Source organism: Chrysochloris asiatica, unplaced genomic scaffold, assembly GCF_000296735.1.
Source record: "Chrysochloris asiatica unplaced genomic scaffold, ChrAsi1.0 scaffold00026, whole genome shotgun sequence".
NCBI classification, from domain to species: Eukaryota; Metazoa; Chordata; class Mammalia; order Afrosoricida; family Chrysochloridae; genus Chrysochloris; species Chrysochloris asiatica.
This window is the reverse complement of record NW_006408544.1, coordinates 18,533,517-18,561,052: the sequence shown is the minus strand read 5'-3', so window position 1 is coordinate 18,561,052 and position 27,536 is coordinate 18,533,517. Positions and strand designations below refer to the sequence as shown.

General features: G+C 50.7%; 1 protein-coding gene across 1 annotated transcript in view; it reads left to right on the top strand.

Annotated features, from left to right (window-relative positions):
• The window catches only part of LRP8 (low density lipoprotein receptor-related protein 8, apolipoprotein e receptor), an 89,654-nt gene that overhangs the window by 1,474 nt on the left and 60,644 nt on the right, over window positions 1–27,536 (top strand). The window contains exons 3-4 of the mRNA XM_006839867.1: window positions 4–40; window positions 838–957. Of these exons, the coding sequence (XP_006839930.1) occupies window positions 4–40; window positions 838–957 (157 nt within the window). The remainder of the gene's footprint in view (window positions 1–3; window positions 41–837; window positions 958–27,536) is intronic.

Below are 27,536 nucleotides of genomic sequence, written 5' to 3'. Positions count from 1 at the left end.
CAGCATCTCGCGGCGGCGGATCCGCTGCGCGGCGGCCAAGGTACGTGCGGTCCCGGCTCTGCACCGCCTGAGTCACCAACAAAGCGCGGCTCGGCGGGCGGGGGAGTGCGGGTTGCGGCGGGGACCTAGAGCCTAGGACTGGCAGGGAAGCCTGGGTGGGACGGGCTCCTTGGGGCCTGACTATTTCTTGTTTTGTGATCGTCACCTTCCTCGCCCACAGTCCCTGGTGCTGAGGGCTCTGCCCTCCGGACATCAGTTCTTGGGGGACGGGCGCAGCTGGGGCCTGGCCGGGAACTTTGTCGGGTGTGGGGGAGTCACTGATGGTTTCAGGTGGGTTGTATGATTCCAGTCCTTGGGGTTCATTGAACACGCTTGCTCTGCCGCCGCGGTGAACTGAGGTCGGCTGCTTTCCCCGCTGACAATGCGTTTCCGGGGACCCCTGCGCGCCGCAGAAAGGGGCTGCATGTGAGGGGGATGTGCCCGCGGCTCTCAGTGTGTGTGTCGCGGCGCGTGTAAGGGGCTCTCTAAGGTCTGTCAGCGTGGATTTCTGACCGTGGGACGTCTGTGCGGGAGAGTGTATAAATGGTGGTACATCCAAGTAGTGTGGCACCGAGTCTTAAGTGTGTGCCTGACCCCACCATGCCCTGAAGCGGCCCGCTATCCCGAGGGACCCCTAAAGCCTGCCTATCGCTGGATCGAGGGTCCCTAAGGGTCATTAGTCCTAGCATCATTCCCTTTTCTTCACCACTCCAGCACTCTCGGCTAGGGCTGCATAGTGGGGAGAGTCACGAGCTGATGAACCCGACTCACGTCCCCTCTCCTTGGTCCTTCGTGCAGGGCCGGTCAAGGAGTGCGCGGAGGGCTTGTTCCGATGCCGGAACGAGCGCTGCATCCCTTCTGTGTGGAGATGCGACGAGGACGACGACTGCTCGGACAACAGCGACGAGGACGACTGCCGTGAGTGGCCAGCCGCCTCGGGCCCCGGAAGGAAGAGAAAGGGGGTGTGGGGTGGCAGGGGGCACGGCAGGATCTGGGGGCACGGCAGGATCTGAACGCACGAGGCTGAATCCGCCGAGGGCCACCTGCGCGGGCCCTGCTGCCTGCGTCCGTGCTCGAGAAGCCACACCTGGGCGGCGCCGCTTCCCTCAGGGCCTTGCGGCTCTTAGCGACCAGGCAGGAGCTAGGGGACCGGCGAATGGGGTTGGGGCCGAACCTGGTCAGTGTGGCCCAGGAAGAAAGCGATCAGCACCCAGGCCCTTGGGCCGTAACTGCGGGCGGGCACGCGGGCACGCTTCAGTCTCTCCACACGCTAGTGCTTCCCGCGCTCCGGCCTTCTCAATGCCCATCTCGGCCCCACGGGACGCGCGCGTTGAAGTTCCACGCGGGAGCTTGGGGCCGCGCCGCGCTTCTTTTCCGGGTTTGGTTTTTGTGAATGAATGGACTCCCCGGGGCCCCTGATTGGCTAGGAAAGGACCACCCCATAGGCCCCCGTGGCCTGAACGGCCAATCCTGGAGCGGCCTCTGTGTAGTATTGGGGCGCCTTAGGCGCTGGGGACCCTTCCCTGGCCTCTACCCGCGCGAATTAGGGAGGGTAGGAAGTGCGAAGGGGCCGGAGCCTCGGCGGCAACTGCTTTTATGCCGAGTCACGGTGCAGCCCTTGTTAACCTACCGTGGTCTTCTGTTTGCCTAGCCTGGGCGTAAGTCACCGGGCGGACCAGGAAGGAGGGAGCCAAGAGGAAGAGTTTGTTTCCTGGAAGCGGCCCAAGGAACCCAAGGGCTAGCGTGAGCCCGCTGCCTGGTGCACGTGGCGGGCTGCAATTACTGAGCTAGGTGTTTGAAAACCCGGGTGCAACTTCTTTTGAAATTTCTTTGCGGAGTGTGTGCAGGTTCGAGTGTCTTTAGAACACCAAGCGAGTCTGCGGACAGTTGCCGCGGTAGAAGGAACGTCATTTCAGAACAGAAAAACCTGGCTCTTCCAGAAAGTTAGACTCAGGTGGTCATTCATTGTTACTGAGCACCTGCTATGTGCCAGGCACTGGGGCACTCTGGAGAGAGGAGGACGACAGGTGGACAGAACCATAGCTAGCAAGCATTGCTTAGGTGAATTACAGGGACGACTGTACAAATATCCTTTTCATTAAGTAATGCATTCTTGTATTTGCCAGCCAGTCTCAGCCATGGTCCCTCTCTGTGACCCGATATAGCTTGGTGACTTGAGCACATTTTTCCTACCTGACCACCTGGGCTAATAATACCTGCCCTGGAAGCCTCACAAGAGTTACCATACCACCACCCTAAGAGTCCGTTTTAATAATATAATCAGAAATAATGAGACTAACAGATGTTAACTGACTGTTAACTGTCGCACGTTGTAGGAAGTGTTTGCCTTATATTATCAACTCCTTTCATTTCACAACAGCCCTATTTTACAGATTTAAAAACTGAGACATAGCTGAGAGGTTACATACCCCCATCACTATTGAGCTGCTAAGTAGGAAACTGAAAATAGGCAGCTGACTCCAGAATTGTTAGCTTCATCTTGACCTTGGTCATTTCCCACAGCTATTAAAGCTATGAAAATGGCTTTTCTCAAAACCCCCATCCCTGGGAGATGTTCTTCCATGGTTCCTTTATGGCCCGGGTGTAGAGAATGAGGCAGGGGAACTAGGAACTGTTTTTATGGGCTGATGTTATACCTTATCTCGCTGGCTATTTCTAACAATATCCTTGTGACAGGTGGCTGTGAAGAGCAGAAGTTCTCATCCCATTTTATAGATAAGGAAGCTGGCTCAGAAGAGTTGAGTGGGTTGCCTAAGGTCACCCACACAGAACAGCAGACTCGGTCAGACTGTGCTTGCTCCCTAGCTTGGTTGAACATGCAGAAGCTGGGGCATGTGTATTCAGGAGGTGGAAAGTCGCTCTCAGTGCTTTTTAATTTCCTCACAAAGCCTTGGGCAGGATAGAGGAGTGAAGTAGTGGGTGGTTGGTTGACCCAGGTGGGACTCTGGGAGTGCACATGGCCAGTCTGGCCTCCTGTTTTGTTTCTGAGGTAGATGGGGTGAGGTCAGGGTGGAGAATGATGTTGAGGGCTTAGAGTGGAAAGAATGGGTGTTGCTGATAGTTGTTGCTAGTTTTTATCTAATTGATTCTGGCTCATGGTGACCCTGTGTATGCAGAGTAGAACCACCAGGTTTCCAAGGCATGAGGCAGATCACCAGGCATCTCTGGGTGGATTCGAACTGACAACCTTTTGATAAACTCAAATGCTTAATTCTTTGTGCCAGTCAAAGACATATCTAGTGATAGTACCAAGTATAGGCATGTTTTTGTTAGGTGCCATTGAGTCAGTTCTGATTCGTAGTAATCTTATGTATACTAGGACCCAGTCTTGTGCTATCCTCACAGTGTTGCTATGCTTGAACCCATAGTTGTAGACACTGTGTCAGTACATGTCATTGAGGGTCTTCCTCTTTTTCACTGACCCTCTACTTTACCAAGTATAATGTCCTCTCCAATGACTAGTCCATCTTGATTAATTTGTCCAAAGAACGTAAGATGAAGTCTTGCCATCTTTGCTTCCAAGGAGCATTCTGGCTCTATTTCTTCCAAGACAGATCTATTCATTCTTTTGACAGTTTGTGGTATATTTCATATTCTTTCCCAACATAATAATTCAGATACATCGATCCTTCTTGGGTCTTTTTTATTTATTGTCCAACTTTCATGGACGTAGGAGGCTATTGAAAATACCATTGCTTGGGTCAGGCACAACTTAGCACTCAGAATGTCATCTTTGCTTTTTTAACACTTCAAAGTGATCCTTTGCAGCAGATTTGCTCAATGCAAAATTTCCTTTGCAGCAGATTTGCTCAGTACAATATAGTCATACTTCAGAGATACTACAGTTTCTGTCCCAGCAATAAAGCAAAAGTCACGATAAAACAAGTCACGCAAAGTTTTTTGGTTTCCGAGTACATATAAAGATTATATTTACACTATACTGTAGTCTGTTAAGTGTGCAATAGCATTATGAAAACCTTAGAAATACTGTGAGAATTGCTAAACGTAACAAAGACACGAAGTGAGCATGTGCTGTTAGAAAAATGGTGCCGATAGACTTGCTCAATACAGGCCTACCACAAATCTTCAGTTTATGCAAAAGGGAAAAAACAAAATATCTTTGAAGCACAAGAAAACGAGGTATGCCTGTATAAGTTGTACACGACTTCACTTTTTTGAGTTTCAGTTTCCTCATCTGCTAAATGACAGCAGCAGTTCTTGATCCTCCATAGGGTATAGACTTGGAAGACTCAAAAAGTGAAGACAGTTAATGAGTTCATACTTCCAGGGTCTTAGAGGCTTCTAACGGCTACAAAAGGAAATCTTGAAGTCAGGGGGTGGGAGTTTGGGACGGCTGGGTTGAACCAGGTGTGTGAAAATATTTTTTTTCATTCCCTCCTTCTCCATCTGGGTGCGGGGTTCTCCCCAAATTCTGGACCACCTGCTTAAACTGAGTTTCTTTTAAGTACCCTCCTCTTAAAGCTGTCGGCTTCTCCCTGAGCAGCCACCCTGCCTCATTCCTGTCTTCCTTCAGAGTTCCATACCTTCTCACCCCCACCACTTTCTGGAGACGACAAGAGTCACCCCAGTCCTGTACCTCTTGATCTTCAGAATGGGGTTTGTCATTTGTTTGTAAATGAAGTCTGTGAGACAGAATGAGTCCAAGCTTCCAAAAGGGCTGGTGAATGCATAGATAAAGGCTGGAAGGAGGGGACCTTCAGTGTTGAGGCCAAGGAAGGGATCCTAGAAGAGGGGGGCAGCAGACGGTAATTGACACCCTTCTTTCCTGGTTTACTGTTTTTAAATATGTGGTTTGTTGTTGTTACTGTCAGTTGCAGGCATTTCCAACTCATGGTGACCCCATATGTTACAGAGAACTGCTCCAGCCACATAAGATTTTAGGTTGTAATCTTTTTTTTTTTTTTGAAGTTTTTATTGTGAATAAAGTGATAGTTTTAGTTTTACATGGAGGAACATCAGTTCATTTCATTGCTATGATTACAATCCCCTTCATTCTTCATCATTCAACAGTATTTGCTTCTATTCCCTCTGGGTTTTTTTTGTTTGTTTGTTTGTTTGGACGTGCACCAAAACACTCAGGAATATACAATCATTCAAACAGCCAAAGGGCACACCCTGCACCCCACCCCACCCCACTACCCCTGCTGGCTGCCAGCACATTTCCTCTCTCCCTCCATGAGTCTAGAACCCTCAGCTGTTCCGTCTCTCCATGTCATCATCTCTGCTTCCATCTCTGGATTGCCGCTTCTCTGGGTAGGATCCCACACTCTGTTCCCGCTCTTCTCTCTTGATGGTCCCAAGTCCTCTGCTCCTGGACAGTAATATCGACCATGCATTAGGTTGTAATCTTATGTGGTGCTGTAGGTCAGAAGTTCAAACCACCAGCTGCTCTTTGGAAACCCTATACAGGATCACTATGAGTTAGAACCAACTCAATAGCACTTAACAACAATCTTAATAGAAGTACGACCTCAGGCCTTTGCTTCCAAAGTATCACTGGGTGGGTTTGAACTTTTAGGTTAGCAGTTAAATGCAAACCAGTTGTACCAACTAGGGAACTAAGCTGTTTGCATTTTGAAAAGAAGAAAACTGAGGCTCAGAGAGGTGAAGTGACTTCCCTTAAGTTCTTCAGGATTGGAGCCAGAACTCAGATTAACCTAACTTTATCAGTTGCTGTTGAATCAATACTAACTCATGTGTGTTGGAGTAGAACTGTGCTCCACAGGGTTTTCAATAACTGGTTTTTCAGAAGTAGATCACCTCTAGCTAGACGGGAATTGACAACCTTTCATTTAGTAGCCAAATGTGTCCATTGTTTATATCATTCAAGGACTCCAGGACTCAGAAGTTCATTAGCTGGACAAGGCCAGGCCTTGTAAATCCTGGCCCTCCTTCACAGGGGGTGGGACTTGGCCCTTTGGCGACTGGGGTGATGCTAGCAGGATGGGAAGGGAAAGGCTCATGGGGCTTCTGTTCCCAGCTCAAAGGGCCTTCAAAGTGGAGGAAGGGACTGGAAGGCGGAGGGCCAGGCCCAAGGAAATTCCAGGGGTGGCCTATCCAAGGGAAGTGGGGTAGGATTCATGACTGTGCGCCCAGGTCACGTAGGCTAGCTGGCCCCTTGGCCTGTTTCCTGTTGCTCCCTACTGTTTGGGAGCAGAGGTAGGGTACTAATCTCTGGGTTCTGGTGTCCAGCCAGCCCTTTACTCCCAGAGTAACAATAGTAACAGTGAACACTGACTGAGCTCTTGCATCTGTCATCCCACATTCCTCTAGCGCCTGCATTATCCCCATTTTACAAAGTCAGGAACTGAGTCTCACAGGGGTTAAGGAAGTTGCCTGAGGCCCCATGTTTTGCAAGGAAAGTTGCTGAGGTAAGAATGCTTGCAACCTAACCTTGTAATCTGTGCTGTCTTAAGCACCTTGAGCACCATTTCTCCATCTTGAAATGACACCTCAATTTCTTCAACCCCCAGTCCCAGCCTACCCCCAGCTCTAGGAAGAAATCTGTGCTCTGTCTGTGGACCACTGGGTAGGAACGGGTTACCGTGTGATGTTTTGGTCTCTCTTTTCCCTGTTCAGTCTTCTTAGACTGCCCTTGTTCTCCCAGCCCTCGCCGCCCCTCCACCCAGGTTTAATAAAGAGTAGCCTCAGTGAGGTCTCCCATGACTGAGAGTTCATTAGCTGGACAAGGCCAGGCTGCAGGCTCAAAAAGGCCTGCTGGGAAGCAGCCTTGTAAGTAATTAAAGCTCGGCCACAGCTCTAACGGAGGTGCAGCCACATCTGGCGTTTAGTGTGCCGCCTGGATCCAGTCTGGCCCTCGCACCCTGGACAGTAGGTTCAGCTTCTTCTTCCTTGACTGGAGTCATCAAACAGAAAGTGCTGCTTCTCTCCAAACCTTGGCTTCTTCACCTGACCAGGCAACTCCCACATTCAGAATCTTTCTGGACTCTCCAGTACCCATAGGATAAGGTGGAACTTAGACTCCTCCCTTTGGCCCTCTGTAACTGACTCCTTTGAGCCCTTGCACCTCCACCCTCTTTCTGCCTCTTCCTATGAGCCCGAGACACCACACTGATGTTGTGTCTGTTACACTTCTCACTTTGCTACTGCTTCCTACCTCCAGGTCTTTGCATAGGTATTCCACTGGCATACAGCACGGGCTCCCTTACCTGGCAACTTTTTGTCATCTTACAAGATTCAGTGCAGGTGTTACCTCCTCCAGGAAGCTTTCTCTGCTACTTCCTTTCCCCCAGACTGAGATGCAGGAGTCCAGGTAGGGGACTTAGGGGACTATTCAGAAATTACAACTCAAGGGACCCCGAAGTTGGACACACCTGGTTGGATATCTCAACAGTCACTTCCCAGCCTGAGGAACTTGGGAGTGGTGACAGACAGTCCCTTCCTTCCAAGACTATTGTGAAGATTGAATAAGATAAAGTGTTTGGTAAGCCATTGATATTATATGAATGGCAATGAGTATGATTGTTCACAGAGGTCTCTGAGCACCTGTCAAGGGTTTCTGTAAGCCCCCCAGGACCTCCTCCTAACTCTGCCTCTATTCTATTGACTGAATGCTATCTGAAGGCTCCCCCAGCTGGACTTGCCTCAACTAGTTGTTAGCCTGGCTATAATGGAGACAGCCCCAATGCCTTCCAGCCTGACCAGGATGGGAGCCTAGGGAGTCAAACGGCCTGGTTTCAGTGAATGAGTGGCCTGAACCCTAGGAGGGGTTCTTGTCCTGAAGGCTGGTTTCTGTCCTGTCTGGCCTTTTAGCTCCTTTCCATCAGACTATGTCTGGTCCTATCCAACAGGTCCCAAGCTCCTCTTTCCTTGAGCCCCAGGTGTGTGCCCCGGGGATCTGCTCCAGTGGGCCTCCGGGGTGTTAACTGAAGGAAGGCATGTCCCTCTCCAAAGTGCTTGGCTTTCTCTGGCCTGCTGGGGCTCAGAGTGCCTGTCAGCTTGAGAGTGGATTGCCTTTTTCCTTCCCAAATGTCTGTAGGAGGCTGAGTTGACAGCTTTCCGTCCTTGGGGAGATGTCAGTCAGGAGCAGGTGAAGCCAAATAAACGCCCCCAGGGAGAAGGTGAGGGGATAAAGAGAACAGAGGGCCGATAGAGCTGTGGGGATGCCCAATGAAGGGTGTCCCTAAGTAGACTCTATCCTGGAAGCCAGTCCTGGGGCCTGTGGGAGGGCTGGGGGGCTGTGCCTTGGAACCCCATTTATAAGCAGCACTGGTACCATCTGTCCTATGAGCCCCAATAACTAGATCATCCAGTCTTTGAAGATCTCCCCAAGATGCCACCTCCCCCAAGTCACTTTTGCTGACCCCTAGTCCTCCAGCCCCTGAGTTCCCACAACATGTTCTTGTTCTATCTTCAGTCTTGGCTCTTTCATCTCTGCCAATCTCTCGTTGGGCAATAGGGGTTCCGTAATGAGTAATTCTCTTGAGGGATTTACTAGTAATGGATATTGCCTGCTTATTACATGCCTGGCACCATACTAGGCAATTTGCATTCATTAGCTTTGTTACTCTGTGTAACTCAGTGAGGGCTGTTTACTTATTATTCCCATTTTAGAGATGAAGAAACTGAGGCTCAGCAAATAGTGATTTGGCCAAGGTCCTGACTGTTAGTGATGGAACCACGATTTGACCCAGGTTTGCCCTCTCTGGAATCCTGACTTTTCCTCAAGCTGTTCCTTTCTGAGCTCCATCCACCCTGGAGAGGTCAGAGGGTGCAACACTTACAGTGTGGAGGAAGTGGGTGAATGGCCCAATGCCCAGCAGTGGCTCCCTCAGCTATGGGTTTCTGGACTGGAGAACCCTTTTCCCGGGAGACCCCTAAGACCCTCAACAAGAGACAACATTACTCAGCCTGCCATGGGCATGACCTGCCACGGTTTTCAAAGACCTCTCTTGGCCATCACCTCTGAGGTGACAGTTACTGTTCCTTCTGTACCGATCGGGAGACTGAGGACCTGACAGTATAGATCACTGAGGCAGAGGGAAGAGTGTTATTCCTCACTTACCATCTTTTCCCAGAAAAGTCCAAGAGCCCAGGTCACCAAAACCTCCCTGAGTGTGGTCTTCATTTCCCTGAGCCCTCCAAACAATTCCCTGCCTCTGGCTCTTTGCACACACTGTTCCCTCTGCCTGGATTGTCCTTCCCCCTACCCCCCCCCCCATTCTTCAAAACCCAGCTCAGTGCAACCTCCGTGAAGCCTTTATTCTGGTGAGGCCTCTAACCTCTCCCATCTCTGCGTGCCCATAGTTTTGTGTACATTTGTCATAGCTCATCTTAGGAGCTCAGGTTGTTTGGAAGTGTCTGTGAGCAATTTGAGAGGGGCAGCGTGGGAGACCACACAGAGGGTCTGATGCCGAGGAATCAATTGGAAGTTGGTATGTGAAAAAAGGAACCGGATTTGGAGGAAATTACCATCCCCCTTTAAGGGTGACAAGTTGATATTGGGTAGATATAGGGTGCCCAGGGATTCATGTAAAGGACCTGGCCACTGCCCAGTCCGGAGGGTTCTTGAAGCTGGAGAAAGGAGATGGGAGTCCTTCAGGGACCATAGCCAGGCCCCTTTGCTGGGAGCTGGATCACCTAAAGCCCAGCGAGTTCTAAGGACTTACCTGCAGTCACACAGGGCTGCATCCTTACCCCCTTCTTAGCACTCACCCTGCCAACTCGGTGCCTTTCCAGGCTCCAGGCTTCAGAAGGTGAAACCCAGACCCGGTGGCCAGTAGTCAGCTCCATGCATCAGCAGGGACTCAATGTCAGGATTAGAATGCCCCTGGTCCTTGAAGAGGACTGGAGTCAGAACAGTACCTTCCCACCTGCCACCCACTGCCATTCCCACCCTCTCTCTTCCTTGCAGATTCAGGGAATAAGGTGTTCTTTGACTGGGAGGTAGGCACAGGCTTCTTGCAGACCAGAAAGGGCTTTGAGCTCTCACCCTGGGGGACACAGGTGCACTGCTGCCTCTGGGTTGCTGGGAACTCATGGAAAACACTAATGTTCATATGAATAAGTTAATCATGTGTGCTTTGCTGGGAGTTTTCTCATGCACGACCTCCCTCATCCAGCACCTTGAAGTATTGTCACTGAATTTCACAGAGGAGAGTGAAAGCTCAGGAAAGTGATGTCACTAGCCCAGGTGGTCCAACTGGTCAGTGGCAGGACTGGGCTAGATGGCCTGGTTGCAAAGTGTGACGCAGGTGAAAAGAGGAGAGACACTCACACGTCCCAGTCTTACAACAGCCGTATTGCACATGGGGCGTGGTTTGGCTGACCTCCTTTTCCAAGCACCCTTTGCTGTCCATCTGCCAGTGGGGGTATGGGCTCCTACCTGAGCTGGGGCCCCAGGCTGCAGTTTTCACTGCCAGCTTTAGTGTCCCTGGTTCATCTCACAGTCTGCCATAGTGTCCCAGGCCCCAGGAGTAGCCCCCTAACTGGCCTCACTGGGAGTGACCGCTGGCCTTTGGGGGATGTCCCCTCAGTGCTGACTGTGAGCTGTGCCCAGTCTGACCTCTGGGTCCTGGCGGGGTCTTACCCCAAGTTGAGAGAGCTGGACCTGGTCACTTCAGGGACATGTACTCTCCGGCACCTCAGAATGCTTAGCATACCCAGGGCTATGGGGCCTTCAGGTCCATGCAGTTCCCATAACCCCATCCCTGCCCTACACACCTGCCCCTTGGAACATGGAAGGACACAGAGCCCAAAGTCTCCCTGGGTCATGCAGCCACCATTGTCCACCCCTGGTCCTGGCCTTCAGGTACCCCAGGGGACTTAATCCCAGCCACTTGGGAGCCAGTCATTTCAGTAGTTAGAACTACAAGAGTTAAGGCCATTTCCAGTGGGCACCTTAGTGGGAGCCAGTTGCCGTAGAATTGACTTTAAGTCCTGGAGCCTCATGTGTGAGTACAACTGTTCTCCATAGAGTTTTCAGTGGCTAATTTTTCAGAAGTCGATTACCCAGCCTTTCTTCTGAGCTGCCTGTCGGTAGAATTGAACTTCTAAGCTTTCTGTTAGCAGCTGAGTCCATTAACCATTTGTAGTAAGAAACTCAGACAATACAGAAAAGTAAAAAAAGGAAAGTAATACTCACTCCACTGTATAAGCAGTATATCATTTCTGCAGGGTTTCTCCATAGATCAGCTAATGTAAGCTAGGGTAAGTCAAAAAGTATTGCTACTAGGGTTCCAGTTCACATGTGCATGGTTTTATTTCAAACAAAATGTGTTTCAACATGTCCCTGAGACCAGTGGATGACTGCACACAAGTTCTCTCAGTAACACACTTGTCTTTGTCTTCTTGTTGTTAGGTGCCATCAAGTCAGTACCTACTCATAGTGACCCTGTGAACAAAGGTCCAGGCAAAGCAGTGGCTTCCTAGAGGATCTGATGGGCCAGTTTAATTCAAGGCAGAGAGGTCCCTTACAAAGGTTATGGTCAAATCCTCCTGATAGATTTGTTTTCTTGGAGACACAGGACAATCACAGAGTCTTACTAGGAAGAAGTTTTAAGAAAATTGTGGCACTGCAGGATTAAGTACTGGACCACCAGGTTGGCTTGAACCATGAGGTCAGTGGTTCAAACTCACCAGCCGCTGGTTGAAAACCCTATGCCGGGTCATTATGAGTCGGAAATTACTCCACAGCACTTAACAACAGCAACAATTAGTGAGAAAAAGGTCAAGAAAGTTGTACTGAAGAATTGTTTTCTGTCACAAGGCAATGGTTCATTTTTTTGAGGCTAACAAGGGCTGTTCTATGGGAATTTCTTTGGAAAACTTTACCCAACCCACCCTAAGGCCCTGATCTTTCCCCTTCAGATTTCTTTTTGTTCCCCAAACTCAAAGACCATTTAAATGGAACATGATTTGAGTCCATGGAGAATGCCAAAACAGCCATTTTGTTGTGGTGTGAATGAAAGAGCACACAGTTCTTGGGAGGGTTAGAGAGATGGAAACCCTGCCTTTAGACATGTATAGACTTACGTGGAGTGTATGTCCAGAAACCAGAGCTTCACATTTTAGTATTTTTGTTAAATAAAGTGCTCTATGATGCTGCAGATTAATGTGCTGAACTCCAAGGTCAGCGGTTCAAGCCCACCAACCGTTCCTTGGAAACCCTATCCAGGGTCGGTATGAGTCAGAAACAACTCAATAGCATTTAAGAACAATGATTTCGTAGCAATACTTTTTAACTTAGCCTTGTACGTGAGCACATTTTTAAAAATAAAAACAAAAATCAGGTTGTTGTATGACAGCTGTCTTTTTTCCATATCCACATGACTTTCCATGTCAATAAAAATAGATTCATATCATTGTTTTGGAGTCCTGGGTGGCATTGTGGTTCAAAGCACTGGACTGCAAAGTCGGTTTGAACCACAAGGTCGGCAGTTCAAGCTCACCAGCTGCTCCTTGGAAACCCTATATAGGGTTGCTATGTGTTGGAACCAACTCAAAGGCACAACAACATCATAATTTTAAAAGGCCTGAATCTTCCATAATGTAATGGCACATTCTCTTTTTAATTGACATATGTTAAGATTGCTTGCTTTTTTTTTTTTTTTTCCCTATTCTATACAATGTTGGGATGAACATCCTTGTACTATATGTCTGCATTTGCCTGATTGTTTCCTTAAAATAAGTTTCTAAGAAAGGGATTGCTCTGTGTGTGCATTTTCTTCATTGCCATGTTTCTTTCCATGGGGAGACATTTTCCTACCTCACAGCATTCCTTATATATATCTTATAGTGCCCCCCTTTTCTAAGTGAGGTGAACAGTCCACAGACCTCCCCTTTGCCTGAGCACAGGGTCATTTTGTCCAGAGACAGAGTAGCCAGATTGAGGTCACATAAAGTAAGGCAAGAAGAAAGGACAGTTGTGTTCTTGTCCCAAGGACCGTCTGCCCCCACCAACACAAGGCAGAAGGGAACAAATCTGTGCCTTCATTCTTCTCAAGATTTTTTGTGAAATTCGTCTCCTCCACAAGATTGTAATAACTATGTTGTGTGTGCCCCTAACTTGCTGTGTGACCCTGGACAAGTGGATCCCCCTCTCTGAACTTGATTTTCCCTTTTACCTATTGGTCTTTGCTCCACCTGCACTGCAAGCACCACTCTGAGCAGCCATTTCACCTGTAGCCCCTTACTACTTGCATGGTGGGCCCTTGGAGCTCCTTGTTGTCTGCATGGTGGGCCTAGAGGGGACAGAACACATAGCTGGCATGGTGGGGAGGATTCTGGTCAATCAAACATGAGGGTTCATTTCCTAAACTCTGAGGCTGAAATCACCTGGGCTGCTTTGCCCTCTGCCTTCTTCCTCTGTTCACAGTTGGGCTGGATGCAGTGAACTAACCGGTAGAGAAAATGAAGTGAAGCCTAGTAACCAGAGGAACCTGGTCTGGGACTTAAACTGAACTCTAGAACTTTCATCTGCGAAGCAGTGATAACGAGCTAGTCTACCTGTGAATGTCTGCCAGGACCTAGCCCAGGACATGAGCACTCCCGGCCCTTCCCCAAGCCCATGAGTCCTGCCCAGGGAACCGTCAAACAGAAGGGGCCATTGGCAGCTTTCCTCCTCCCCCGCCAAGGACACAAGAGGGCAACTGCTGACATAGTAACTGGAGAGATTTAGGTCACCTGGCCAGTTGGGAGGATTTGAGTACTCAGGAGGACAACGGCACTGGGGTCCCTGGGTGGCCGGTGCCTGGTAGTCCTGGGGAAGCTGATTAAACAGAGGTAACCAAGGAGAGCCTTAACTTACCATGGGGTCCAAGTTAACATCACAGAGTTGGCAGCTGATGAGAGGCAGGAAGTCCCCATCAGGCCCAGGTTAAGCTGTCCAGTGAATCACTAAAGGCCAAGGATGGGCTTTCCAGTGGCTGGAATCCAGGCCAGCACCTCTCCTTGTATCTCCCATGTCATGGACCTCTGGTGGCCATGTGTCTGAGCACACGTATGTGTGCATGGTTGTGTATACGTGTGGAGGGGAGTGTGCCTGACAGGAGGCAACTGCCCTCTACACACTCCCACACCCCACTAAGGCTGTTAGAACCAAAGCCAGAAAGCCCCCACCAGGTTGTGTATTGGGGGAATTATTTGTAGTTGGAGAGCCTTCAGCAATCTCTGTTGCCAGCCTGCCCCCTGCCATGGCAGCCTCTCCTCCCCCCCCAGGCTCCAGCCATAGCATGCAATTTGGGCCCCACCTACCCCCACCCAAAGGGCTGAGGTGCTTATAAATGCCTGAGGCCAGGCACCAGGGGAGCTCAGCCTCTGTACAAAACCTGCTGAGTAGATCCCTGTCGCCCTTTGGGCATCTTGGCTCATTGGGACTAAAGCACCTCCCAAGCCCTTTTGGGATTCTTTTCCTCTGAGAGCCAGGGCATACAGGAACTAGAATCTGCCCAGGCTGGGAGCAGGAGTCAGGGACTGTGAAATCTAAACCCACAGGGCCCTCCCATCACAGACCTTGCCATAGACCCTCACACAGGGGACGTGGCCTAACCCATACATGAAAAACCGGAACCAACTGTTTATTAGCAGAACCTACACTCAGCTGGGAATTTTCTCCACTTGTTTATTTTTTTTTAGCTGATCTCTGACTGAGCCTATTTTTTAATACCTATGAGAGCAGACTTTATATTAGCTGTGTGTGTGAGTCTCTCTTGTCTCAGCCTCCCACCTCCCCTCAACCTCCCCTTCCCTGCCAAGTGGTACTGGGGCCAACATGGTCTCCCCAGTGTCAGCCAGACCTGGGTCTCAACTGCACATCTTCTACTTCCTAGTTGGAAGGCCCAGTGTAGGTCTCTTGAACTTGAGCCCCAGGTTTCCCCTCTGTAATAACATGTTGTTGTTGTTGTTAAGTGCCATCGAGTCGGTTCCAACCCATAGCGACCCTGTACAGGGTTTCCGAGGGTGTAAATCTTTACGGGAGTAGAAAGCCTCATCGTTCTCCTGCGGAACAGCTGGTAGTTTTGAACCGCTGACCTTAAGGTTCGCAGCCCGATTCGTAACCACTACGCTACCAGAGCTCCTTGAGTGATAAGTAATTCCTGGCCTGTGTAAAGTACCTGAAACTTCGGCCTCAGTGAGCTGGGTCCCACTGGGGTGATCGGTTCCGTTCCGCCTACACTAATGAATTAGACCAAACCAGAGCAGAAAGGTCTGCCAGCCTGTGTGCCCTGAGCCCTAGCTCTCTGTGCCACCTCCTCCCCCAGATGGCTGTCCCTCCTCTCCCTGGCCTTGGAGAGTCTGTGCTCTGTTCTCCACTCTGGGAACAGAAGCCTGAACCCTTCTTATTATTTGTTTAACTGAACCATGTTGCCGTTGCTCCCCAGACTCTAAGCCCCCACTATGCCAGGAACCAGAAAAGCCCCTGCCCCTCTCTGGACCTCAGTCTCCCCATCTGTACAGGAAAGGATTAGGATTGAATCAGTAGTTCAAGTCACTTTGTCCACCTTTTGAAATGTAGATTCTCCAGCCCCTTTCCAGACCTGTCTCTCTCTAGGACTCTGCCTGGGTACAGCCGGCTGGGAGCCTTAGACCTGGAGCGCCCAACGAGAGGCTTACAAGAATGGGAGCCTCTAAGCCTGACTGTGTGGGGTCAAACCCATACTTCACTGCTTTCTACCTGGGGGACTTTGGGCAAGTTCCTCCTCCTCTCTGAACCCCTGCCTCATCGGTACAATGGAGCCATCCGTTCCTAATGCACACAGTGGTTGGAGGGTCACATGTGTCCATTTATAAAGAGCACTCAGCAACATTTGGTTGGCGATCAGCATTCTCTATGAGATTTGGCTAGGCTTATTTTGGGAGTCTCTGGGCAGAACAAACAGTAAAGGTTGGTGGCCTGAACCTACCTAAAAGCACTTTGGAAGAAAGATCTGGTGATCTGCTTCCAAAAGATCACATTCTTTCAAAAACCCTATTGAGGAGTTCTACCCTGCCCACATGAGTAGCCAGCCATTAGTCAGAATTGACTTGAGGGCAGCTGGCTTATGTTGACCTCTTTCTCTGCACTTCCATCTTCTGTCTGTCCCTGGACTGCTGGATGGAGTGAGAGGGGCCTGGGAGACCCCAGAGAAGCTTCTTCATACCCCCCCCCCTTTTCCCTTATGGCCCTAGGCCATCACTTACTGTCCCAGTTTAACCAGGGAGAGTCCTTCCAGGAACATCATCAGGAAATGAGTTCAGAGCCTCAGGGAGCTCTGTGAGGGGATGGGGCACAGGAGGAGGTAGCATTGCACCCTCCAGCCTGGTCCTGTGCCCCAGAAAGCTAAGAGAGTGGCTTCAGAGTGTAGGACACAGATTGGTGACATGGAGCGGGCTGTCAGGGCTGAAGGATCTCAGCCTTCCTGGGTGGGACAGAGAAGCTTTTCTCTTCTGTCCTGGTACACCACAGGCCCTGAGGATGTGTGTTGACTGAATGAATGAATGAGCTATGATTTCAGTGCTAGAGCAGCCTCCTCACCTTCCCGGTGTGGAATTCCCTCAGTCCAGAAGGGTCTGGGTGGGGGTGACTAGCTTCTGTTCATCTGCTTCCGGGGACAGGGAGCTCACCAGTGAAGTAGACAGCCCATTCTGTCTCTGGAAATCTCTTCCTGTTCCTGCGACTTTCCTGTCCCCTCTAGCCCAGAGACTGCCCCCACCCCAAGTCAGCTCAGTGTTCCTGAGTCTGGATTCTTGCCCTAGTCCTGGGGCTCAGGGGGGTTCTGCCTATGACAAGGTGATGAGCTGTGTGACCTTGGATCCCCATTGTGGGGCTCATGGGGTGCACACTCTGGTGCCTCCTATAGCTACAACTTGCCTTCCCGAGACTTGGAAAAGTGGAGGTGAAGAGAAGTAAGCACATGCCTGGAGGGAAAGATGACATGGTTAAAGAAAGCTCCGTCTACTAATCACTAATCAGGCAGCGAACCTCAAGGTCAGCAGTTCAAAACTACCAGCTGTTCCACGGGAGAAAGATGAGGCTTTCTGTTCCCATAAAAATTTACAGCCTCGGAAACCCTGTACAGGGTCGCTATGAGTCGGAACCGACTCCATGGCACATAACCACCACCACCACCACTGATCACAGTGCAGTAGTGCCTGGGTCCTGTGATAGGCTGGGGGGCTGTGGATGAGCCTCGTCTGCCCCTCGGACCACTCCATAGGTACAGGCGTGGTGTGACAGGAGCACCCAGGAGCTCTCCCTGAGCCCCAATCTCTCATGGTAGCCAAGTCCTTAGACGTCTCCCCTGCCCTTGCTAGTTTAGGCCCGTTCCCCATCCCACTCCCATATCCTGCTTGGTCTGGAGTGCCGAGCAGCACAGCCAACCTCCTGATCTCTGCTTTTCACCCTCCAGAGTCCTACACTGCAGTTTAATACTCTGAAAGGTTCAGTGCCATACTGGTCCCTTGCTGTGTTCCACAGTGACACCCCACTGCTCATAGGATCAGGTCTTCTAAACTGGCATCAGGAGCCCTCTAGACCTAGTGCCTGCCTGTCAGCTCTCCAGCCTCCAGCCCTACGTGTCCTCTCAGCACCAGCATGGGTGTTACTCAGACTCCCAACTCCCGATGTTCATGCTAGGAGCCCTGCCAGGACTTGGGGAGGATCTATCAATGGAAAAACAGGCCCTGCCCTGTGGGTGATGGCCACTAACTCAGTGTGTGACCTTGGACAAACTCTTGTCTCAGAACTTCAGCTTCTTCACTGGGAAGGGGATGGAGAGCCCAAGACTCCCCTCCCCCTATGACTTGGGGCACATTTATGCAGTCAGCTTGTGTCTCTCTCTGGCTGGGCTCAGACTTGGCCTTGCAGCATCCTGAGACTGAACTTCCTTTCCACCAGGCCTCTGGAGCCCTGGGCCATTCTTGACCATGTTGGAGTAAGCAGAAGTTTCACTCTTTTCAGTAAAATGCCCACACCTAGTCATATGGAGTCCTGGTGTGGTGCTGCGGGTTAATGTGCTAGACTGCAAGATAGACTTGAACCGCAAGGTGGGTGATTCAAGCTCACCTGCCGCTCCTCGGAAACCCTATACAGGGTTACAATGAGTTGTGAAATGACTGGATGGCACTTAACAACAACAACCTACATGTGCCCAGCACATTAGCATTGTCAGGTAATTAGCTGTCCACAGGGTGTCTAACTTGTCCTAAAATCCCACATCCCAGGAGCCCCTCTGTCCCAAGTAAAACAGGATGGTTGGTTGCTCTGCCTGCACCCAGCAAGCCCTGGCTGCTACTCACTGGGCATCCAGCAGGGCCTCGCTAGCTCATGGACTCAGCTGTGACTGGGAAGGGCTCTTTTTTTAAAAAGTTGATTTCTTCTATGTTTTAGGAGCATTCAAGGGAGAAACAGAGGCTCTTGGAAGGTCAAGAAGAGCCAGGACTAAATTCGTGTGTGGACAGGGTCAGAAGGACTGGCCACTACTCCAGACTTTACCGCTAGTTCAACTGTGTGACTGTGCCCTGTGGGCCTCAGTTTCCTCCTCATCTCTGCACTGCTCCCTTTCGTGAATATTGCAGGGCCCTCGGGTTCCTGCTGTGATGTTTATGTCTCAAGATACTTTTCTGTCTGTTCATGTGTGTTTTCCTGGCCCTCCCAAGATGAGGGTTAGTGCTGGGATCTTTATTTCATGTCAAACAGGAAAAACGCTGAGGCTTCAGCCTTGTACAGGGCTCTCCAGTTTACAAAGCTCTTTCCACATCTTACTGCCAGTTTTATAACAGCCCTTGGGAGGCAGGCCCAGCAGGACTAATCTCCCTAGTTGTGTAGATGAGAAAACTGAGCCCACACCCCCACAGGACTCAGACCCCTTATCGGGCGGGAGAAGGAAGGGGTGAAGTCGGGGTGTGGCCAGGCTGTGACTGTGTGTGGTGGTCATAAACAGGGGTCCTTGGCTTGCCGATCCTCTTCTCTCCACTCCCACTTGGGTGATGTCTTCATCAGTGAGAAAAGATAGAGACAGATGGAGGGAAGGGAGAGACAGAGCAGGGGGGAGACCCATGTGTAGTGGGGGGGAGTGCTGGGGAGGCAGAGGGGGAGGGGCCCAAGCAGAGTCTCTATTTCCTCTTGTGGTTCTCACAGTCTGTCTGCACCGATTCCTGACAGATGGAGGGAAGAGGAGAGCTGGTGCCAAGAGGCTGTCACCGCAGGCGGGCAGAGCTGGGGGAAGGGTGCTTTGTGGCCAGGGTGTATATGGGGGGTGGCAACAGCTGGTGGTCTGTCTGCTGGGCCTCCTTGGAGCCTGCTCCTGGGGAACCATGGGGAGGCAGGTGGTGAGTGGAGGCTGTGAGGCAGGCAAGTGGACAAGGAGAGAGCGCACAACCTGCCTGGGACTAGCCAGGACCTGCCTTATCCCTACACAGACAGCTCCCCCTCCTTCCTCCATACCCTGCTGCCAGCAGGTGTCCCCAAATACACTTCCTGCCTACTCCTTATTTGAGTATCTGACTGGGCAGAGGACTTGAGGACCAGCAAGGTCAGTGTGGACCAGGGTAGGGAGAGCAGGAAGAACCTATCACAGGGAGGTCCATGGGATCACTGAGGGCATTGGACTCAGAGTAGAATGGGGGTCTGGCCTCATGTGTGCTGGGCCAAAGCACAGCGCCACACTGAACTGTCCCAGACGTTTTCCAGCCAACCCCCCCACCTCTTGGCAGGGGCCTTCTGCTTTTCCTCTGGGACCTAGCACATTTGCAGGGGGGTGGGCAGGCCTGACCTGGGATTCATTTAGCACATTAAGCATCTCTGGTCTCCCTAGGAGAGTGTGGGTTCCTCCAGGTGAGCTAGGATCTTTCCCTTTCTTTCACAAGCCCTCCAGTACCCAACACAGAACCCAGCATGACAGGGGGGACCAGTGAATGTTGAATCAGTGAATGAATCCTTGCTTGCACACCTCCTGGGACAGAGACCTCACTCCTTTATAAAGCAGTTCTTTCTACTTGCAAAAAGAGAGAGCAAGTTCTTTCTGATTCTGCCCTGAGAGCCCCCGTGGGTCCCAGCCCTGTTTCAGGGGTTACACAATGCCCCCTGGCTGATCCTGCTGCCTCAGAACAGCCTGGTAAAGACTTGAGACACCCCGAGCCCCTCCTAGCAGGCCTGAGTCGCCACTGCACTCATTCCTGGGTTGCCGTTAACAATAGCGTCACCTTGTCAGTGAGTGGAGTGTCACACACCCAGAAGGCAGGGACTGTTTTTATCCCCATTTTACAGAAGAAAAAGATGAAGTAGAGGTAGTTGACTTTGTCCTTGACTTTGTCAAGGTCATGCTGCTAATGTCTAAATCAGAAGGATGAAGTATGGACTGGGTGGGAAGGCTTCCTGGAGGAGGGGGTTGTGACAGGGCTTGAGGGGTGCTTGAGACTTGGCAGGGGGAGCTGGGTCCTGAGGACTTTCCACCTCACCCTTTCTGGAGGTGGCACCACCCCCTGCCCATGCTCTTACCCAGAATAGTCCCTCAGGTGAGGCCTGGTGACCTGGAGCCCAGAGTCCTTCCTGTCTAGGGGGGAGAGTGTGGCTGTGCTCTGAGGAGAGGTGCAGAGTGATGGGTGGGGGCCTGTGTGGTTGGCACTCCATCTTTTCTGAGAGGTGTTGGAGTGCCTGGAATTCCCTCTTGCCTGCTGCTGCTGCTTCTACTACTTAATCTGTTTGTAAAGTTGGTTCTTGTCAGGAGCATCCTCCCCATTAATATTAATAACAGCAACCATTAATGATAAATTACCATGTGCCTGCCCTGGACCAGGACTGGGCTTGGTGCCTCGAGGGAAAGCTGAGGAGTAGGAGATGATGTCAATCCTGAGAGAGGGGGTGTACCTGGCTCCTCGTTTCTCTCTCCTGTGGGGCCTAACACCGTCTGGCCACTTGGGAGGGCTTAATAAGGTCTTAGTGGTTGAAATGCAGGCACATGGGCCTTTCTAATGGGATGCCCCACTGCCAAAGGGCACACTTCTCCCCTTCCTCTGTCAATCACAGATTCGATCTGCAAACATCATTGCCAGGCTCTGTACCCTCTCAGGCACGGCTCCACTGCTTGACCTTTACTTTAGTTGGCTCTCTGGATCCTCCCAGGGACTCCTGCTATGAGTGTGGTGAGTGACTTGGTCCTCTTACTCCCACTACCTAGCTGTGTGACCTTGGGCATGTCACCTACCTACCCTGTTAGTGCCTCAGTTTTCTCCTCTGTATGATGCGGTGACAGTAGTCCCTACCGAAAAGGACTATGGGAGGATTAAATGAGAACATGAACACAGTAATCACTCAGTAATGTTTGCTGTTGTCTTATTAAGAGGACTAGCGAGTGGGGAAGGAAATAGAAATCTTGGAGCAGCTCTGCTGTCTATGCCTCATGTAGCCTCTGACAGCCCCTTGAGGGAGCATTTGGCCTGTTCCTTGCAGACTGGAATTATGAGGCAGAGAGGTAGGGTGACTCACCCAGGGTCACAGAGCACCAGGATTTAAACCCTGGCCTCTTGGACTCCAAGGCCCAAGTGTTTGCCACTGAACCAGTCAGGGACAAAGGAATTCTTCGGAGAGCTCCTTGGGACTGGAGCTGCAGGGGTTCCTAGCTTCCTGTACTGATCTCTTATAAGTCTCCAGCCCCCAGGTTCCAAACCCTGGGAAAAAGGCAGCCCCCCAGTCATGTCTGTCAGGAGCTCCAAGATCCCTCCCTAGGCCTCTCACCTCCCACATGTGCAGGCAAGTGGCAGGCTAAGGCCTGGGCGGTGAGGGTGGGGGATTTCCCGACTCTGGTTGAGATCTGTCACAACATTAATGTTAATTAAGCCTTGTTAATTCAGCCCTCTGCTTACGCAGAGCTCCTGACAGCAAATTACTCATAAGTGAGGCGGTAAATTTATTGCTTCGTTTTCCCAAACACTCAGCAGCAGAGAGCGCATCCCCAGGAAAGGCAGAGGAGAGGCCTGGAGGGTGAATGGAATGCTTGGTTCCTGCCAGTCTGAATATAATAGGGATGTGGGTTCCCTAGAGACCAGGGTAAAGGTGAGCTCTGGGCTAACCCAGAGCAGACTGGCTGGAGGCATAGTGAGCTCCCCATCTCTGGAGGCATGTAAGCAGGAGGGCAGGTAGTGATGCAAGTCTCTCTAGACCAGTACCATCATCTTTCCTACTCATCCCCTCTCATATGGCAGTTGGGTGGCCCTGTGCTTTGCACACATCCTGTGCATTGCAGTCTCCCCTGCAGTGTCTGGACACTGTGATGTTGATGTTGTCAGCTGCTGTTGAGCTGGTCCTGATTCATGGTAACCCTATGCACAAAGGAACAAAACACTGCCCTCTCCTGCATCCGAGGCCCATAACCGTTTATAAGTTGGACAGTGTTCCATTGTGATCTGTGGAGTTTTCTTGATTGGTTTTCAGAAGCAGATTGCCAGACCCTTCTTCCTAGCCCATCTTAATGTGGACCATAGGGCTCAGTCCACAGCAAGTTTGCATCTGGATGTGCAGTCCCCGGTTCAGTAGATACCTTGACAGTGCTGCCTGGCAGGAGAACCATTGGCCTCCCCAGGAACTGAGCTCCCTGTCTCTGGAAGTGTGAGGCAGAGGTTAGACAGCCCTGTTGGGGATCCTGTAATGGGGGCTTCCCCCTGTCCTGCATTGTGGGGCATCCTTGGAATCAGGCACATGTCTGGGCAGACAGGGTTTACTGGGCCCTGTCCTCCGCCTCTGGTGCTGGACTCAATATCAGTCCTACAGGTGAAGGGCTCAGCCTCTCCTGAATGCACTGGGACCCCTCTCCCTAGATCCTGCTTCCCACAATTTTTTTTAAATTAATTAGAGCATTAAATGGTAGCCCTCTGAGAGAATCCCACATCTGGCTGTGACAGGAGAGGCAGGAAATGTGTGCACACTTGTCTGTAGTGTGTAAAGCTGCCTGTGCATATGTGGGAGTGGGGTCTGTGTGCTACTTCACTCTGTGTGCATGGGATGATATGAGTATGTTCCGTGTGGGGTGCACAGCTGAGTGACAAGAGGCCAGTGCGTGCCTTTCTACGTGCACACGTGCACATACACACACACTGTGGACGTGTGCCAGGTTTGCACGTGTGACCCAGCAAACCCGTCCTGGTGTTCTGGTACAGCGAGTCACGCCCGCAATGGCTGTGTGCTGAGAGGCAGTGCCTTTGATTCCTTTTAGTGAGGCGGTTAAAGATGGGTCTTGCAGAAGGTGGGGCAGGGGTAGGCATGGTGAGTGCACAGCTAGTCCTTAGGGAGGCAGACAGGGCAGGAAACCTTGTCCACTATTTGACAGCTAAGGAAACCGAGGCTTGCCCAAGCACAGAGCTAGTTTGTGGAGGGGCTGGGGCAGGCACCCAGGCTCTGGGATTCCCTGGACAATGCCCACACCAGCACTTTGAGCCTTTGACATATTGTATATGGTTCCTGCCGACCTGAAGCAGTGGGACCTTTCTGGTCCAGAGAACGGGATGTGGATTCTCATGGCGGCTTGGAGAGGCTCTTCAGAGAGTACTGCCCCATTTCCCAGGCCTACTCCATGGATAAGATCATTTCACAGAGGAGACAGCTGGGCTGTTGGCCTGGTCCACTGAATACTTATAGGTGCCCTGTGTCAGATACATCATCTCACAACCAACACTACTACAAGACAGGAGTTATCGGTTTACCTTTTTAAAGTTTTTATTGTGAATTGGATGAGGGTTTGCCGGAGCAGATCAACTTTACATTCAACAATTCATACACACTTTGTTCCATCCCATTGATTACAGTCGCTACAAAGTAACATCACTTTATCCCACTTCCTCCCTGTGTTTCCTGTTTTCATTGCCCCTTTCATACTGAACTTTGTCCTTGGGTAAATTCTGCACTTTTGATCTCAAAGTGTTGCTTATTCTAAAGTGTGTGTGCCTCCCTTGTGTTATTGTTCTTTGTTTGTCTGAAAAGTGAGCCACAGGAATGAGTTCATTTCCAGAGCTTAAGGATCACCCAGAACCATAGTTACAGAGGTTGCTTGCACCAGTCTCTGTCTCACCTTTTTTTACATCATCACCTTTTTAGATGAGGAAAAACACTGACTTAGGTTAAGTAACCTGCAGGAAGCCACACAACTTTTTTAAAAAGGGTTAAAACCAGGATTTGAGCTCTGGGTTCCATAACCTGTTCTTGGCAGGAGGAGGGCCACAACAGGCTCAGATGAAAATCTCCCAAGTTTCTGTGCTAGGAGGAAAAGCTTCCTTGGAGAAAAAGATCGAGGGGTAGAATTGTCATGGGCAGCAAGCAGTGCTTACAAGACAAGCTGCCTCAGAAGTGGCTTTCCCTCCATCCATCCAAGCTGTGGTGGGATCTGTCTTACTGGGGGAACCTGTGCCAGCTCAGGACCACCAGGCTGATGGGCACCCTATCTAACGTACTATTAGAAGTGACAGAAGTGACCAAGGTCTGAGCCAGAATGCCAGTGGGAAGTGAGGGTTTGCTGGGCACCTTGCCCCACTCTTCCCTCCACTGGCCTCTCATGTCTATCTTCTGCCCAGCTCTGGCCCGGTGGCTTCATAACTGTCCTGCTGGGCCCCTGGCTGGAAACACTGAGCCGTGGCCCATGGCCATTAACTCTGCCCACATAGTCTCACATGTGTGGGTGGTCTCGTCTAGAGCCCTGAGCCCTGCTGGGTCTGTCACCCTGAGTCCAGGCCACCTCTGAAGTTCTTACCTCCTTGCAGGCCCCGTCATCGTGGACACCTGACACTCAGTAGGCCCACTACAGCAGCAGAGACTTGAGATCTTCCAAATAGAGCAGGGATCAGCAAAGGCTCCACCCTTCTCCAGAACAAGGGAGTCAGGGTGCATGCTGAGAGGGCCAGGCACAAGGAGCCCAGGCAGCTAGCTCTCCCTGAGGTGGGCCCAGGGAGCCCCCTCTGCCCTGAGCATTCACCAAGCGGTCCAGTGGCTACGCGTGGGCCTGCCTGCCCTCCCCCACTTTGGCATAGCCGTCTCCCAGGAAACGGGGCGTTTTCCCCCATTCCCATCATTAAGGTGCCAGGGCAAACAAATAGCCTAATCCAGATGAGCCTTAGGCCACAATCACACCCCTCTTTGGGGTTTTCTCTTGATTTCCAGCAATTTTGAGACGCCCGCAGTAATTGGTATTCCACGCAGGTTAATGGAACTGCTGCCTCCTCAGTATTATGCCTTAATTTCCTTTATCACATAGCAAGTTGGAATTAATCGCCCCTCTCCTTCCTTTTTTCCCACCGAAACCTATTACCAGCCTGTCTGCTGGTTAAAGTCATTCCGTGGCAGCTCTTGGCTTCTTTCCACTTCCCTGGGAATCTTTTTCCGACCAGAGCCAAAGAACAAGGAGGGGTGAAAAATCCATTTGTACAAAGTGAGGATCTCCTGTTGAGAACTTATTTCCCTCCCTGTTCAAGAGGAAGGAGAGCCTCCAGCCAGGACAGCTGAGAGGGCGGAATGGCCATATGTCAGCAGTGGGAACCGAAATTCCTGCACTGGGGGGTGGAGGTGGGGGCCACCTGGACTAGACTCTGTTGTTCGAAGCTTCTAAGGTTCTGTTCTGTATTTATGGGTCTAAAACTAAGATTCTCACTGTGCTTCTCAAAGTTGTTTAATTTTGTGTAGTATTTCTGCCATGTGGGTTTGAGTATTTTTACAGTGCATGTTTTAAGAGTCTAAGATTCTCTCCTGGAATTGGATTTGGAGATTCAATTCTGGTTCTAGGGCTGTTTTCCAATTCCATGAGCTTCTGAGGCGTCAATTCTGCTCTGTGAGTAGGTCTTAGAAAATCAAACCAAACTTGTTGCTGTCGAGTTTGATTCTGACTTATAGTGACCCCATATGCTAAAGAATAGAACTGCTCCTTTGGGTTTTGACTGTCAGCTTTATAAAAGCAGATCACGTGTCTTTCTTCCACAGTGCTGCTAGTTGGACCCAACCCATCAATGATTGGGTCTTACAAGGGAATCTGATTGCTTTGCTAGGCTGCCGTAAGAGTGTGACCTCAGATAGGCTTTCTCAGTTTTCGGTTTCCCCATCTATGAAACTTGAGGGTTGCAACAGGTGATGCCCATGGCCTAAAGTCCAGATGTTCTATCTGCTACTCCTGTTGAATTCCTCCTGAGCCTTCCCATAGTGCCCCATCTGGACTAGTCCCAGACTTTTCACAGGAGTCGGAAGGCTTAGCCACGTGAGCCAAACCCCTTGTCCACTGCTCCCAGCTCTCTCCCATTCCAGCGTGGAGACAACCAGCAGTCCTAGCAGGAAATCTGATGGGGTGGGGGTAGACATGGTGGTGGTAAGAATTAAACTATGGTGGATAAGACCTCTATCTGCCATTGTGGGGCTGTATGTGAGGGGGCTTCAGAAAGCTTGTAGGAATATCCATTCTGTTTTCATTCCTTTCCATGAACTTTTTGAAGTCCCCTCGTCATCTTTTCAGTCACAATCGCTTTTCATTGTCACAGCCGAGGAGTGAAGTGATTGTTACCCCATTTTATAGGTGAGGAAACTGAGGCTCAGATAGGATCAGGATCTTATCTGTAGACATCCAGGTAATTCCTTGGACTTGCTGTTCGCACAGCCACAGGCTCAGTAAGAACCCTGCTGGGGATAGTTTTCTCCCAGGAGTCTGCTACTAGGTGGGTATTACAGACCACCTACTCATACTTCTCTATTAGCACCAACCTCTGGGAGGTTCGAGGATTTCTGAGAAGGAATGGGCTCCACTCCTTCCAAATGCACCCAAAAGCCAGGGCTAGCTTTCATCACCTGCTTTTACAATCCATCTTTTCCTTTGAAACAAGCAAGATGTCTCAGGGTGGGCTTCCCCAGTCTCCACTAGTGCTGGCTACATTCACACTTTTCTTTAGGGCTCTACTTTTAAGCCTCCTTCTTCTAGGCCATGGAACCTCTGGCAGCCCTCACTCAGGATAAAGGAGGAAAGCCCTCATTTCACAAGTGGGGGACTGGGGCAGCCCCAGAGAGGGGAAGTGAGGCCACACAGCAATGTAAATGCCCACAATCTAATTAGGATCATCTCTGTGTATTGGGTTGTGGCTGTTCTATCTGAGCCTCTTATCTCCTCAGCTGAGCTCTGAGTGCTGTGGGGGCATGGTCCACCTCTTATTTTCTTCTTTGCCTTGTAGAGCACCAGACATATGAGGACAGAGATTCTAGTCCTGCCTTTAGCTGTGGAGCCTTGGGACAGCCCCTTGTCTTTTGTGTGTGTGTGTGTGAATTGGGTGAAGATTTATAGTACGTACACATGAGTTTTACATTCAGTAATTCATATACATTTTATTTCATGTCATTGATTGCCATCCAGTCCCTGTTGTTGTTGTCAGGTGCCATCGAGTCGGAACCGACTCATAGCGACCCCATGAACAGCAGAATGAAACAATGTCCGATCCTGGGCCAACCTCACTACCGCTGCCACACTTGAGTCCATTAATGATGCCACCTGGCTGATCCATCTCGT